The sequence below is a fragment of the Microcebus murinus genome, chromosome 30 (genome assembly GCF_040939455.1).
Source record: "Microcebus murinus isolate Inina chromosome 30, M.murinus_Inina_mat1.0, whole genome shotgun sequence".
NCBI lineage: Eukaryota > Metazoa > Chordata > Mammalia > Primates > Cheirogaleidae > Microcebus > Microcebus murinus.
In genome coordinates this window covers 6,289,898-6,303,596 of record NC_134133.1, presented here as the reverse complement: position 1 = coordinate 6,303,596, position 13,699 = coordinate 6,289,898, and the positions used below count along the sequence as shown (strand labels likewise).

Genomic DNA, 13,699 nt, shown 5'->3' with positions numbered 1-13,699 from the left:
AAACCTGGCCCATCAACAATTAACAAAAAATGTTAAAGTCCAGTTCACTCAGTAAAACCCCATCTACTTATTTACTCGTATTTTAGGTAGCTTCAAACATTACCATAATTCAGTAGAGTACAACTTGAGAGCGATAACAAGGAGAATTGATATTTCAGACCTGTGCTACCGTTCTCTTCATGAGACATTTTATTATCCAGATGGGTGGAGCTGAGACTCAAAAACATTTTCTAAAAATGCATTTCCTTCCCCAGTTGTAAATGAAAATGCCCTTGAAGAGGTCTTAAAGTATTTTGTATCACACACTATTCGGGTGATGCATTAAACAATGCCGCCCCTGCTTGTGGGGTGGGGTATAGGAAAGCATTCTGTGAACTTACTTAATTTGAAGGCCTGAGTTTTAGAAGGAAAGTAATTTTCTGAATATACTTGTATAGTGTTCCTTTCTTGGGTTAGCAGCATTGCACCCAAAGCAATTCACCCAGTATTAAACTGTTTTAATCCACACCCCATTGAACGGATTTTTTTCTTAGTGTAAATTCATGATATCTAAAGCTGTCCAAACCTTAAGGCAAAGCATTTGTAAGAAACTGCCAGAATCAGTGTGAATTCAGAGTCTTAAGGAAAAGAATTCTCTTTAAGAAAGAAAATCCTCCAAAAGAATCATTCCATCCTTCTCCCATCCACTTAGGTACCTGAGTTTTCCTAGAAAGTGTCCTGATTTGAGCTACCTGATTTCAACCTTCAGAAAAGACATATGATCATGTTCTTAGCCTCTTGGTTAATTCAGTCATCAGAACTCCGTTTACCTTTGACCTTTACTTCCGCTTCTCACTCTGACTTCGCTTTGCTCGCCAGGAGTTCATTGTTCAATGTCAAATCTCTAAACTCCACCTGGGAGGTGGTTGGTTAGTCTGCTACAGAAAAATGACATCATCCCATTTGGCAAAGTGGAGAAAGAGAAATCATGAAAGAGAGCAAATGATATGGGAGATTCAATTGTCTGTAAGAAGTAGAGTCATGCTGAAAGACTCAGAGAAATCTACTCTTACTAGAAATTCTTTTGTTGTTTTTTGTTTGTTTGTTTGTTTGTTTGTTTGAGACAGAGTCTCCCTCTGTTGCCCGGGCTAGAGTGCCATGGCATCAGCCTCGCTCACAGCAACCTCCAACTCCTGGGCTCAAGCAATCCTCCTGCCTCAGCCTCCTGAGTAGCTGGGACTACATGCCCGGCTAATTTTTTCTATATATTTTTAGTTGTCCAATTAATTTCTTTCTGTTTTTAGTAGAGATGGAGTCTCACTCTTGCTCAGGCTGGTTTCGAACTCCTGACCTTGAGCAATCCTCCTGCCTCGGCCTCCCAGGGGTGCTAGGATGACAGGCATGAGCCACCTCGCCTGGCCCAGAGATTTTAAGATGTCTGCCAAAATGTTACCCATAAGCTCTGATGATGATGATTGTGGTGGTGGTGGTGGTGGTGGTGGTTTGCTAAGCACTGATGAGGTCTAAGCATGAAGTCTACCTACATGCCATGTACTATATTGACTTGTGTGAGCCCCATGACTACATCGTAGAGGGGAAATACTTTGTGCACAAGAAAGCTAATGCTCAGAAAATAACCTTGCCTCAGGTCTCACAGGCAAGTAAATGGGGAAGCTGGAATAAGAACCCAGATCTGTTCTTTTTATCACATGTGGAGTCTCTTGGGGTTAGTCTGTGGTCCGTTTTTGTTTTTTGAATTTTTTAAAATAATCAAGATGTGGGCCAGGCAAGGTGGCTCACATCTATAATCCCAGCACTTTGGAAGCCTAAGGCAGGAGGATCGCTTAAGACCCGGAGTTCAAGACCAGCCTAGACAACATAGTGAGTCTCTACTAAAAATAGAAAAAATTAGCCAGGCATGGTGGTGCACGCCTATAGTCCCAGCTACTTGGGAGGCTGAGGTAGGAGGATCCCTTGAGCCCAGGAGTTCAAGGCTGCAGTGAGCTATAATGATGCCACTGCACTCTGCCCCAGGTAACAGAGCAAGACACTGTTTCCAAATATATATATCTCAAGGCGTGGTCAAGCATTAAATTTGTATAATGATTTTAAGTTGATTTATCTGTGTTCTTCTTTAGTAATAAAAACTGCTCTAGCCAAACATAAAAGGAGATATTTAAAGTTAGGATGAGACACCTGGATTTTAGACCTCAGTGTTTAATCTTGGGCAAATCAATGTCAAATTTCTGAAGTACTTTTTCCTTCTCTATAACTAAGTTTGGTAATTTCTCCCTTACCTTTATAGGAGATGTTGAACAAATTGAGCAAAATAATATGTGAGTTGGCCTTTTGCAAACTATAAAATGTAAAGCATTATTGTTATCACTTCTATTCTATGTCTTTATGAATTCACTGAAATATGCCATTTGGGCTATTTCTCAAAGCTACTGAGATACCCCTTTGAATTCTCATCAGGAGTTGTTTATAAAATGGAGTTGTTTATAAAAATGGAGTTGTTTATAAAATGGAGTTGTTTATAAAAATGTGGCCATTTAAGTGTTTGTGATTTTAATGTTTAGACTGAATCTCACGGGCTTAGTTTTCTCCTTCACAGTGTTTAACTCCATTAAACTTGAGCTTTTTAAAAGGGAAATTTCACCATGACCTGGGTATTGGGCCATAAGAAGGCATTGGTGTTATATATTTTGGATGGCACAAATGCACTATAGTTATGCAAGAAGATGTGATACATTCTGAAGTATGTAGGGATAAAAGTACATGATTTCTGGGTTTGCTCTTAAATATGTGGAGCAAAGAAAAAATACGGGTAGATGAATAAATTTGGCAAAATCTTAGTAAGTGGGAATTTGGGTCCGTTGTACTACATTTATACTATTCTTTCAACTTTTGTGTATGTCTGAAAATTTTCCCAACACATTTTTTTAAATTGTTCTTTTACAGATGCAGATTTTCTTTTACAATCCAGATGACTTTGACAGCTTTCAAACTGCAATTTCTGAGAACAGAATAATCGGAGCCATGGCCATATTTTTTCAAGTAAGTTAACAGTGGCTGAAGTACTTCAACTGGAGAGTTCTTTGAGTATTTTTTATTTTAATTCGCCGAATTGTTCCATGTTTAATGAATGCATCTGTTTTTCTAGTTCACACCTGTCTAAATGAAAGATATTTCATATTGTCTAAAGTGTGATTTAAAATGTAAATAAGTATGTTTAGAAACATAATGAAAAATTTTGCATGAATTATTCTGATTTTATGGCTACTTGACTGGTGCACAGATTGAAGAACACATTTATCATCTAAGTTACTTCACTGCTGAAGCGTTTTGAACAGGTTCCTTCAGCATATTAAGAGTCTGATGTTTAAGAAAAAAAGGTGGTTTTCTTTGGTGCAACTTTAAAATTTGACATTACTTGCAAGTAGATTAATAAATAGAATCAGTCACTTTTGTAAAGAGACCCCTTTTCTTTCTTCCCAGAGATCCCCATGGTAACTAAAGTTTCTGTTGAGACTATTTCCAAGTTAGTACATTTATGAATTCCCATCCTTTCTTTCTGTCTTTTAATGTGATTATGTTGATGAATGTTCATAGTTCAGTGTTAATTCTGTACATAGAAGGCAAACCTTGCATCCTTCCACAGATAATAATACTGTCCACGCTTTTTAATGCATCAAATCAGATGATAGTAGCATTGATCATGGAGTGCCTTGACCAAGTCGTCTGCAGGAGACTGTGGTGCTTTTTGTGTCAAATGTAACCTGAATAGTAGGCATGTGATTTCTCTTTCAGTCTTAAAATTTGCCCAAAGACTGCATACAGGTATTCCTTTGACTAGTGAGTCACTGCTGAAAAAAAAAAAAAAGTGTCTTTCTGACACTCAGAATAACATTAAAGACATGAGAACCTTCTCCAGTGTAGGTCTTTAATATCCGCCTTTTTCAGCATGCTTCTTTGTCACTGGGATGGAGCCATTCTTGTTTGGGGCATCTTAATTCCATCTCCCTTTTTAGCAGGGGACACATTTCTGACAATTCTCCCTGAGGTTTATCTCTCCCTCTTAACTACCCTTTCTCCCTTTTCTGTCCTTGGATAAAGGCTCAAGTGGGAGATTATGTGTGAAAATTTGAAAAGCTTAATATTCTACCTAATGTCATAAAACCATAAGAACGCTGGTCATCAACTCAGATCATTGATCGCACTGGTTTTCAAACTGTGGATTTTGACTTCTTATTGGGCCATGAGATTATTTCAGTGAGTTCTGACCATCATTTTTAAAATAATGAAATAGAAGAATGTAGAACAGGAAAAAAAAATCAGAAAATATCAGTGTATCACGCACAGTAACGGTAAAATATGTTTATAGAACTTTTTGTAGTTGTTTATACACAGTAATGCATACTGGATGTATACTGGGTCATGAAATAATGTGTATTACTGTGGGTCACCAACACACTTTTTTTCTCTTACTACTTTTCATGAACCTCACTAGAGCATAGTGTTTTATATATTTGCTTTTGAATCCCACCTCTTCTGTTCAACAGCTGAATAATAATGATGTAGTTATTTAAACTTTCCAACTTCAGGATCCTTATCTGTGAATCGGAAATAACAACTAATATATCATGCAGACTGTTGTGGTGATTACATCAAGTCCCCTGTATGGTTCCTGGCACTTGGTGGGCACCTGGTAAATGCCAAGTAATAAGTTTCTAGATCCATCCATCTGTGTCTGTGGGATGGGGACTCCAATGGCATCGGTGCACGTGTCCTCTTTTCATGTTGTGGGCACCATTCTGTTGGCAGATGACTCGGCTTCTGTCTGGCCACCTCTACTTCTTAACCATTATTGGTTTGTCTTTGGCAACAATGGGGTCACAGAAACTACTCTTACATGATTCCCACCTACATGGCTAACCCCTTGTTTCTGTCATTGTTCCCTGGGCTTGTGCTGCTTTTCTTGTAGCTGCTCCTGCAGCCCTGACATCAAATCTAGCCTCACCTCTTTGTCATGCTCACCTATGACCAGGCCAACCAGGTCTCCTCTACAGGGCATCTTTCTTTGAGAAAAATAAAATTTTAAGCATGTTTTATGAGTACTAGAATGACCAGTTCACAACATGCTCTACCTAGACGCTTCCTATTTTTCCAGCTCTGTAAACTCTTTTTTAAATGTAAGACCAATTAGAGTCTAAAGCAGGCAAGACACATTGGTGTGTGCAAACTAGCAAAATACCTCGCTGGGAAATCTCGGTTTTGAATTCTTAAAGTATTTCTAGGACACGGCTTCTAGCTCACATATAAAGAAATTTAATGGGAATTTCATTTGGTAGGTCCTTTTCTAAAATTTTGGCTTGCTATCCAGTAGACACAGGGTAGAGGGCAGGTACTAAAAATAGAACAGAATTTTATTTAGATAGCAGCTGTATTGAGCTGCTTCCTTTGTGTTTGTTATAAGTCCACACATGTTGTGTTTATACACTTGAGTTCCCACGGTGTCATACAGTGCAAAGAAACAAGTAGTATTGCTATTTGAATGTGATAGTTTTGTTAGATCTCATATTTTGAGATTTTCATATTTTGAGTCTTTCTATAAGACTGATGAATTTGACAGTTTGGTATTTTTCCCCAAAATAGCCAGAGAAATCTCGATATGTATTTCCAAATTTAAACTTGGCATCTTGCATTTTGGTATTAAAGAAGTATTTATCATCTATTCAGCGTTGATTCGATGCCAGGAATGGTTACTAGTTGCTAGTGAAACACAATAAACATAATCGCCTGTCCACTGGGACTGCACTGTCAGTCATGGTGATAATGCCTAAGAAGAGGTGAACAGAGTGGGCACCTGGTAAATGCCAAGTAATAAGTTTCTAGATCTATCCATCTGTGTCTATGGGATGGGGACTCCAATGGCATCGGTGCACATGTCCTCTTTTCATGTTGTGGGCACCATTCTGTTGGCAGATGACTCAGCTTCTTGTAAGAGGCTGCACTCTCACCTGGTGCTCATAAACCCACTTCTTCATTATCCAGAGTGACATTATGTGAATGACCCATAAGTGCAGGTCTAGGCAAGGCCAAGTTCTGTGGTCATCTGGATACTGATTTATTCCATACACTGGAATAATTTTCTTAACAGTTTCAATTTTTCACTATCTCTGCTTTTTTTTTCTTCCTCAACATGTGCCTGTTATTTTAGGTAAATTTGGTTCTCTTTCTGCCTCTACTGTGATTAGATGTGATAAAATTCACAATGTTGCCCCAAAATACACCAAAACAAGCACCAATGTAATAGACACGTGGCTGATCGAGGAACCATACAGTGGCCTAGACTAGATGTTCCTTGCAAACATGATTTGTTGAACCTACGTAGTGTTTACAATTCTTTTCTTCAGTTAAACATGGAAGGTTTTACATTAAAAGTCTTAATGAGGTAGCAGTCATCAGGATCTGCCTCGTGGCCTAATTTGTCTACTTTGGGGGAGGTGTGCTTTCTCATTGCAACACAATCGCCAAGCAGCCTTCTCCATGTGTTCTGGTCAACATGATCTTAACATCATGATGCCTGGCCTGGACCTCGGTAAATTTGAATGGCAGTTGATAGATTTGGGTAACAGAGTCGAGAGCCAGTCTCAGTGCTGAAAGGTGGCAACCAGGTGTTTTGTGTGAGCACAAATGTCTTCCACGCATGAAGGACCACACCTCCAGGTGTGGAAGACAGCAAATGAAGGCAGCCACTGCTGCTTGTGCACATTTTGGCACACCTAACTCTAGAAGGTTCACTCACTTCGTAGCCAATGGTGAGTGGAAATCTTATTACATTTTCCCAACATGTAGTAGTCAAGTGTCTGGAAGAAGGGTTACCTATTTTCTAGTTTATTCACACGAATCACCTTTAGGGGAGGAAGTTCCCGGGATAGGTAAGAGCGAAGTTTGATTTTCAAGGATTTTCTAAATAAAGAAATTTAAAATTAGAAATTGGCAAAGGATGGAGGAATTTGTGGTTGAGCCACTCAAGAGAATAAACAGTTGTTAATTTAAGTTATAAACACAAAAATAATTATTCTCCATTTGTTAAAGTAGAACCTCTCCTATTCTCTACTGTTAACCTAATTTGAATGCCTGTAAAAATGTAAGATACCAAAAGTTACTAAAATACTCTTTTAAAATACTCTAGTCAATATTCTAATAACATCCTGTGTGGCTTACCTAGTTGAACAAATAAATATAAAAACCCATGTTTACATGAAACTGAATCAGTGGCGTGATTAGGCAATTTGTGGAAGGATACTTCTTTGCTCTTAAAGTACTGTAATTCACAAAATGATTTCATTGGTTTCTATTTAAGTTTATAGAGTGAAAACACCCAATACTTAGAATGACCTTACTTTTAACTAGGCCTGTAATTTCAATCTGATGCTTGTCGAAGTTTAGTATCCCCATTCTTCGAGTTTGATTGTGTTTTTTCATGAAGCACATTGAATTTATGATTTAAGGTGGAATATCCCATTCATTTCATTACCCAACTGCCATTGTCTTCTGCATGCTTGAAATTTATATTTGGTTGAACTTTGGAATTATAAATGCATGATACTGTGAGAGTGTCTACATTTAGAAACTTTTCTCATGTGACATTCTTTCCAAGCTTTCTTTTTGGATGTAGTCACTTCTGAATCTTTGCATGAGAAACAAAGTATAAAATTATCATGTCTGTATCCAGAGACCCAGTCAATAGGTGTATTTCTTATACATTTAAGAAATAAATAAATTGCATTTGATTTCTTTGTAGGTTATCATCCTTAAACCTTTCCTTTTGTTTTTTCTCCGAGATGAGGGGTCTCAATATGCTTGTCCAGGTTGGCCTCGAACCCCCGGGCTCAAGCCATCCTCCTGAGTAGCTGGGATTATAGGCACAAGCCACTGTGCCTGGCACAAGTATCTCTTTTTGACAGCCTATCTTCAACAACTCTGTTGAGGTTTCTTCATTTAACATTAGCAGTTCTACTTCTACTGGAAGAGTTGAGCTGAGTTCCTTTGCATCAGTATTTTTTCCATTTTTATTTAAATTCCACCCAGAATATGTCTGCAGTCATTTGGTTTTTCCCTAAGGTCTGTTAGTCATTTGCCCCCTTTTCATTTCTGTCCTGATTTCGTAGTTGAATGGAAACTTCAGAGCTCAAATGTTTTGCAAGTTACTAACCCATTCTTTATATCATGTCGGTGCTACAGACTGCTTAATTATTTTTCTCCATCTGGAGAGGCTTAGTAATTAAATGAAATGGCAGCACCTGGGATTATTTATAGACCTTGAGGAGGCAGGAGGAGTTCTTGATGACTCATCCGTCCAGGGCTGGCGAGGAAGCCTTTTTCTCCACTTCCCTGCGTTTCACCTCCCCCCTCCACCCAAAGGTAGATATGATCTGTCCTTCCTTTGACCCCCTGTGACTCGTAGCATTGCATTTCATATGAAAGCTGTTCTTTTTCACTTGTTTCCCGCTGCCTTTCTATTGTGAGATCATTGAGGCCTGAGGGTCTTTATACCTCATTGTGCCTCTTGCATGTGGTTCATATTGTGACTTGATGGTGCAGATACTTAATTTAGTGCAAGGATGTGTAGGCTCTACTGTAGGTTGGTTGCAAAGGGACAGTCTTAACGCCTGTGAGCTCCAGAGTATTAGAAATAGGCCCTGGAGGATGTAGGACCTGAAAATATGAGAATATAAACTCTTCCAGGTTAAGGTCTCTGTCTTGTTCCTTTTCTCCTTGTATCCCACCCACCTGCCTTTCCTCAGCCCTCCCAGCAGTGCCTGGACCTCAGTTAATTGCTGAAGAAAAATGTGCTAGGCAGGATGGAGTTAAAGGGAACTTCTGGCAGTCCTAGCACATCATTAATTATCTGGGTTTTGGAAAAGCCTGCGTCTAGGTGGCTTGTGTAAACTCGCCCAAAAAAGATGGCGTTTGTATCGGAAGTGTCAGGCTCTTGAAGGTTGTGAATGTGACTGAGGGTGGGAATTCCCTGATCTGCGTCTAACTTCAGAAGCCTTAAAAGGAGTATTTTAGTATCAGGAATATCTGAATATATCTGAGTTTTTATAGAGTTTTTATATATATAAACATATATATATATAAACATATATCTATGTTTTTATAGAGTTTCCCACCAAAATGCTTTTATCTCAGTCAATGGTGGATGAAGAGTGGTTTTTTTGTTTGTTTGTTTGTTTTTGGATTATTTTGGTAATTTTCTTTCTGGTTGCCTCTGCCTCTTGCTTGCATTTTTTTTTTTTCTTTCTAGGGCTTCTCTGTGATAGCGGATAGGTTAGTTTCTATGTATTTCAGTGCATCTGTGTGTATGTTTCTTTGCTTTTTCTTGCTCTTGCTGTTCTTGATAGTTTGTTTTTCTTCCTTTTCCCCCCTTTTCAGGTTCTCTAAGTAAACAAAATGTAAGATTTTCTCATTTATTCATTCAGGCACTCATTTGCTAACTCATTTGTTCATTCTGCAATATTTATTAAGCACCATCTCCGTGCTGTGCTCCATAAAAATTGCAAAGATATCTTCAGAATTACGTCCTACCCCCAAAGTAATTGGAAAACTGTAAGTTTTGAGAAGGGTTGGGCTTTGACTTCTTTCTTTAAAAGTAGTATCATTTTATAATTGAGTGATAAGGGAGGACAAGTTAGGTCAAACAGATAAATATCAATAGAAAAATACAATAATTATATCTGTGCATAATTTCAAAATTATAAATATTTTATTTTGAGAGTACAAAGCTCCTAGTTGTGAATTTTAGAATTGGACTTTCCTTTCTGCATTTTCTTCTTTCTTTTTCTTTCTTCTCCATTTTCTTCTTTCTTCTCTTCTACAAAGCAAAACACCATGATTATAATATAAATCATTCCTTTTATTAATGGTGGCTTAAATTGATCTTTTAATTTTTTTAAACCATCCCCAAGGAGCCTTTCCTTTTCTTGATGAATAAATTTTCTAGCATTGCTGTATATAATTGTGATTTTACTTCACACTGGTTCTGCTAGCAATGTGTGAGATAAGGTCCCTTACTCCAGAAAGAGAGGGAGAAAGAGAAAAACCAATTAGTAATTTACCCATCTGCCAACTCTACCCCCCATCCATCAAAGAAAAAACCAAAAACAATTTTTGGGTCTGTGAACATGTGAGTCTGGGTCAGAGAGTGGTGGTCGATTGTTGAAAACTTTCTTTCAGGATAATTGCAATAAACTAATATGATTCTTAATTTATTCCTTTCCAGTTGCTGGTGTTTGAATATCATCCTTCTGATATTTTCCACATCCTTGGTTTTATCCAGTTATAAGTTCAATTCTTTCACTACATTACCTAGAAGTACCATTTCAGAATGTTTTGGGTTGAGTAAGAAGGTTTTTTTATACACACACAAAAATTAAAATACATATGTTCCAATTAAACTATTTTAACAGCTAATTGATTTCATAGGACTTTCCATTAAGCAAAGGCCAGAGTCATTCTTAATGTTCAGATGCAATTTTGGAATAGATTTGTGGATGTACAACATTGAATTTATAGCCTATCAGGTGTTTTTAGAACATCTCCTGTGTGCAAATGGCCAGTAATTCAAATTTCCTCTTAGTGGACATTATAGAGGACTATTTAATTATTGGTGAAGCATTACATAATTAAGAGACTTTGAGTTCTTTGAATGTGACCATGTGAAAATCTATTTTAATTAAATCATTACACTTCAAGGACAGTTACCAAGTACTTTGCTTTGGTACATCATTGAATGATAGTTTAGAATTGTTTTGGCTGTTAGTCCTCATATAAATCATAGAATCTGATTGTCATAGACTGAGAGAAGAGCTTACGTACTCTATAGTGGTCCCCCTCCCACCCCTTATGACAGATGTCTCTGGCCTGGCTCTCTGAAAGGTTAAATGGTTGGCCATGGTCCCATAGCTTTTTGCAATCTACCAAGCCAAGAATTCGAGTTTCATGACTCCCAATCCAGTTGCTTGTTTTTTGTTAAACTTGGTCTTTCTGGAATGTGATCTAGGAGGGTGCGTTTCCTGATACGATCTCTTGGGAGAGCTCCAAACATAAAGCACATTGCATTAGAAGGAAGTGGCAGCTCTCCTCGCCCACCGCTCCTCTGCATTAACTGATTGAAAAGATGCTTCTTAGTAGAGGACGAACACTACTAATAAAAGTTAACATTTATTAAGGACTTAATTCATGTAAAATGCTAATACAAAGTGCCTACTCCATATTATCTTATTTAGTCTTCACTGAGACCCCTCAATATATTATTACCTCCATTTTACACATGTGGAAGTTGAGACACAGAGCTTCTCTCAATATAAATTACTCAGAATTCTATGGGCCAGTAAATGCTGGAATCAGCATTTCATTGTGCTCTCAGTGGCAAACTGAATTGGCAAAGTTGGGTTTTCTGTTGAAGAAGGGAGAGAAGGCCTCTCTTAATTTGGCTGGTACCCAAATAATTATCTTCTTTTAACTTAAAATTGTGCTCTTGTTCTTTTTGTCCATTGCTAAGACTTTCAATCCTGAATTCTCCTAGGCTCTGTGTCTGTAATTATTTTTTACATTTGATGACAGTCTTTTTCTTTAGCTTCTTCCCTTTTATAAAAAAGCTATAAAGAGTCTAGAGTGAATGGTGTGGTTAGATAAGGATAGTGTGAGTGAATGGCATAAAGATTTGAATGGTCCTTTTTAACTTTTTTGTATGTAGTGCTTCTCATGGGGGGAGGGAAGAAAGGGGCATTTGTTCTTCCCCATCAGGGGACCTGTGGCCATGTCTGGAGACACTTTTGGTTGTGACAACCAGGGCAGAAGTGCCACTAGCGTCTAATGGATGGACAAAGCCTTAAGATGCTGTCAGACTTGCTGCAGTGCACAGAGTAATGCTGCATCTTGAAGAATTAGCAGGCCCAAGATGTCAGCGTGGTTGAAGTTGAGCAACTCTGCTTTTATCAGCTAAGTGATTTGAGGACGCTGGAATGTTTGAGTCTCAGTAGACGGGCTCAGTGAGGGCTGTTCAGGCTATTCTGCAGCCTGGTAACCATAAGATTAATGAATAATCCCAAGCTCAGGAAGCCTAGTAGTCCCTGGCTAACCAACACTTGAAAAACTGGGATTCCAACATAACGTGCAAAGAGTTGCATGTCAAAATATTTAAATCTGCCCTACTTCTATATATCCTCGGTTCACCTCTAATCCCCTTGAGTTAAAGAGCCCACGCGGGTATTTGTTCCCAGACATTGCAATGATTTTTTTCTAAACAAGCACCAATTTACTAGAACATTCACTTAGATGTAGAAAAGTCAACAGAGATAAGAGCATGTACAAATGCCTTTGAACTTGAAATCAGTGAGAGCTAGTTTGAAAAACTCGAAAGGTCAATGAAACTCCCTCATTGGAGAACCTGCTTCTGCGAATCACAGCACCACGCTGTTCCCATAATGCTGTAGAAGGATTGTCCCAAGGCAGGATTTTAAAGCTGTTCATGCTGACTTGTTATGGAGGGTTGTTATTGTCTCTTCTGAAATCTTTTTATGATCTGGCCATCTAGGCATTGATGGCCAGAATTTTTATCCATGTTTAGCTGTATGAATCCTGATGCCACGCACCTGTGGTCCTGCTGTGTGGAATTGCCCACTGGAGGAGAGGCTTGCAAAATCTCCTTTGATTTTGTATTTAACAGTATACATTGAAACTGCTGTTTGTTTTCTCTTTCTATAGCATCTTAATGTATATGACACCTCTGCGCCCATCTGAAGCCCAGGGCTTTTGTTTCTCAGTGTGTTCTGGATGATTCTGTCTCTGTCTTGAGTGCCCTTATGACCCATACTCCCAAAGCAGATGTCACGCCCACCACATGGATTGTCTTTTAAGACACACCAGTCTGCACTGATCTTTCTGATTTAGTGGAAATCCATTCCACCATTTTGCTGTCACCATGATGTGATAGCCAACTTGGAAGAAACACAGTTATACACGTGAGACTTTTTCTGATTTTCCTAGTATCTCTCTTTTTCTGTAACACCTTGATCTTGGTAACACTGTTTTGCCAACTGGGATATTTTTCAAGACTGTCATTCCTGTGGTTTGTGAGGGGCTAGGAGACAGGGTCTATTGGGAGAACTTCCATAATAGAAATACTTTATTCTTCCAGCCTTTTAACTTGCTACAGGTAAGAATCCAAATGTGATATAGTAAAAGGGCACAGTAGTTGGAGCTCACATCATTTCTTTCTTATGACTGTACAGGTGTCTTTTGGGAAAATTTTTAGCATCACATCTTCTTGTTAGGGATTTGATGGGAGCTATAAAACATACCTATGCATTGACTCACCTGGACACGCTGGTATAGCAGATTCTATTTTTCTTAGTTCATTGTGTTTTCTGAATATGTGTTAAGTTATATGATTTTTGTCATGTGCAAATTTCTAGGTTGCTATGTATAAAAATAATATAGTAGAGCTAACTAATCTAGATCTTGCTTATTTGGATTTTGAGTTTATCCAAAGTTGAGGTAAGCCAAGACTTACATTTTAAGAAGGCATTAATAGGGCCGGGCGCGGTGGCTCACGCCTGTAATCCTAGCTCTCTGGGAGGCCGAGGCAGGCGGATTGCTCGAGGTCAGGAGTTCGAAACCAGCCTGAGCAAGATTGAGACCCCGTCTC

The 13,699-nt window shown here is 38.4% G+C and overlaps 1 protein-coding gene across 2 annotated transcripts in view; it reads left to right on the top strand.

Moving 5' to 3' along the window:
* PTPRG (protein tyrosine phosphatase receptor type G) overlaps positions 1 to 13,699 on the top strand; it is a 699,041-nt gene that overhangs the window by 476,023 nt on the left and 209,319 nt on the right. For both annotated transcript variants that reach the window (XM_012748370.3, XM_012748369.2), the window contains exon 5: positions 2,941 to 3,036. In XM_012748370.3, the coding sequence (XP_012603824.1) occupies positions 2,941 to 3,036 (96 nt within the window). The remainder of the gene's footprint in view (positions 1 to 2,940; positions 3,037 to 13,699) is intronic.